This window comes from Malurus melanocephalus, unplaced genomic scaffold (genome assembly GCF_030028575.1).
Source record: "Malurus melanocephalus ecotype Western Australia unplaced genomic scaffold, MMel_1.1 scaffold_4852, whole genome shotgun sequence".
Lineage (NCBI taxonomy): Eukaryota > Metazoa > Chordata > Aves > Passeriformes > Maluridae > Malurus > Malurus melanocephalus.
In genome coordinates, this window is record NW_026628083.1 from 2,557 (window position 1) to 5,208 (window position 2,652).

Consider the following 2,652-nt stretch of genomic DNA (forward strand, 5'->3'; position numbering starts at 1 on the left):
TGTCCCCGCTCACCGGGCGTGCGGCTGCCGGGCACTTTCATGTAGAGCTGCACGGTGTTCATGCCCAGGATGGTGTGGCCCACGTGGCTCAGCATGTTCCCCGTGGAGGACACGCGCATGAACGCCGGCAGCTTCAGCAGCTCCTGCAGCTGCGGCTTCCACCTGCGCCAGGGGACGGGGACAGGGACAGGGGATGGGGACAGGAATGTCACCTGGGGGTGGCACCCGCCCGGGGGCATCGCCTGCCCCCCAAGGGAACCGGGCCCTGTCACCTGACGGTGGCCCTGACCCCAACACTCGGTCCCATAAATGGCCCTGTGGCACCCAGGGGTGGCCCTGACCCCCCCATTGTCACCCAGGGGTGGCCCTGACCCAGCCATTGTCACCCAGAGGTGAGCTGAGCCCATCATTGTCACCCTGACACTGCCATTGTCACCCAGAGGTGACCCTGACACTCCCATTGTCCAGGTCACAGACCCCCATTGTCACCCGGGGGTGTCCCCAACCCCCCCACTGTCACCCATGGGTGTCCCCAACCCCCCCATTGTCACCCATGGGTGTCCCAAACCCCCCCATTGTCACCCATGGGTGTCCCAAACCCCCCCCACTGTCACCCGGGGGTGTCCCCTCACCTTTTGGCGTCCGAGAGGTCGATGTTGGTCCCGAACTTGATGATCTGGTGGGATTTCTGGTCGGGGGGGCTGGGGGGGACACGGGGTCATGGGGGTGGGGACGGGGTCCCCAAGGGGGACAGGTCTCCCCTCCAGGATTTGGGGACCCCCCTGGGGACACCCTGGGGACACACGGACCGCCCCCCCAAGGACACAGGGACCCTCCAAAGGACAATGGGACCCCCCAAGGATAAGGTGACAACTTGGGGACACCAGGATACCCCCCAAGGACACAGGGATCCCTACAGTGACACCCTGGGGACACCAAGAACCCCCCAAAAGACACCGTGGGGACCCTTTGGGGACACCAGGACTCCCCCAAGGACATCAGGACCCCTCCCCCAAGGACACAGGGACACTTTGGGGACACCAGGACCCTCCCCCACACCGTGGCCCGGGCTGGGGAGGGGGTGACCCGTTGTCCCCACCAGGATGTCCCCACCCGTTGTCCCCTCGTCCCCAAGAGCGGTGTCCCCACCTGGGCGGGGTCTCGGTGGTGCTGTCGGGCTCCTCGGCCTCCTCATCCTCGCTGTCCTTGTCCTCCTGTGGGGACAGCGTCACCTGAGTGTCACCTCAGCCCCCGGATGTCACCTCGGCCCCTCTGAGTGACACTCGGGGACACTCCAGGGACACCCAGAAATTCCAGAGGACACTTGGGAACATTCTGGAGACACCCCCAGGACACCGAGGGACACTCAGGGTCACAAAGAGACACTCGGGGACACCCTGGGGACAGCCAAGGATGTGTCCCCTGTCCCCCTGCAGGGACTCCTGGTACTGGGTGTACTGGGNCCAGGCCCCTCCTATTTTCTCTAAGCCCCTCCCCTCCCCAGGCCCCGCCCACCTGTCGCAGAAGGCCGAGATGATTTCCCATAGCGCTGCCCCCAAATAACCCCTCCCTCTTTATACAAGCCCCGCCTCTTTATGCAAATCCCACCCCTTTCCACAAGCCACTCCCCATTTTATGCAGGCCCCGCCCCCTTTCCAGGCCCCGCCCACCTGTCGCAGAAGGCCGAGATGGTTTCCCAGTAGTGCTCGTGCACCGCGAACCACTCGCAGTCGCCGGGGCCGATGTTGATGTTCACCGAGCAGAAGTTGTTGTTCTCCTGGTGGCCTGCGGGGGACGCCACCACTGTCACTGTCATTGTCACTGTCACTCCCTGTCACCGTCACTGTCACCCCCACCGTCACTGTCACCCCCACTGTCACTGTCACCCCCACTGTCACTGTCACCGCCACTGTCACCGTCACTGTCACCGTCCCTGTCCCCACCACTGCCCTGTCACTATCACCGCCATTGTCACCGTCACTGTCACTGTCCCTATCACTGTCACTCCCTGTCACTGTCACCGCCACTGTCACCGTCACTGTCACTGTCATTGTCACCGCCACTGTCACTGCCCTGTCACTGTCACCATCACTGTCACTGTCCCTGTCACTGCCGCTGGCACCTCGTGTCACCCCTCCACAGGACATTGACATGTGGGTGCTCAGCCGGGTGTCCCCCAGCCGTGTCTGTGTCCCCAGTGTCACCCCCAGCTGTCCCCCGGTGTCCCTGCTGTGTCCCCATCCATCCCTAGGTGTCCCCAGCTGTCTGTGACGTGTCCCCACCATGTCCCCAGGTGTCCCCCAGTGTCCCTGCCGTGTCCCCATCCATCCCTAGGTGTCCCCACTGTGTCCCCAGCTGTCCCCAGCCGTCGCCAGGTGCCCCGCTGTGTCCCCAGCTGTCCCCACCATGTCCCCACCATGTCCCCCGGTGTCCCCAGCTGTCCCCAGGTGTCCCCGCTCACCGGGCGTGCGGCTGCCGGGCACTTTCATGTAGAGCTGCACGGTGTTCATGCCCAGGATGGTGTGGCCCACGTGGCTCAGCATGTTCCCCGTGGAGGACACGCGCATGAACGCCGGCAGCTTCAGCAGCTCCTGCAGCTGCGGCTTCCACCTGCGCCAGGGGACGGGGACAGGGACAGGGGATGGGGACAGG

At 64.6% G+C, this 2,652-nt stretch overlaps 1 protein-coding gene across 1 annotated transcript in view; it reads right to left on the minus strand.

Annotated features, from left to right (window-relative positions):
- The window catches only part of LOC130588408 (lysine-specific demethylase 6B-like), a 4,986-nt gene extending 2,350 nt beyond the window's left edge, over window positions 1-2,636 (minus strand). Inside the window, exons 1-2 of the mRNA XM_057389332.1 lie at window positions 2,462-2,636; window positions 1,671-1,785 (exon numbers count right to left, since the gene is read on the minus strand). Coding sequence (XP_057245315.1) covers window positions 1,671-1,785; window positions 2,462-2,567 — 221 coding nt within the window. The 5' untranslated portion in view covers window positions 2,568-2,636. The remainder of the gene's footprint in view (window positions 1-1,670; window positions 1,786-2,461) is intronic.
- Window positions 2,637-2,652: the final 16 nt, after the last annotated feature.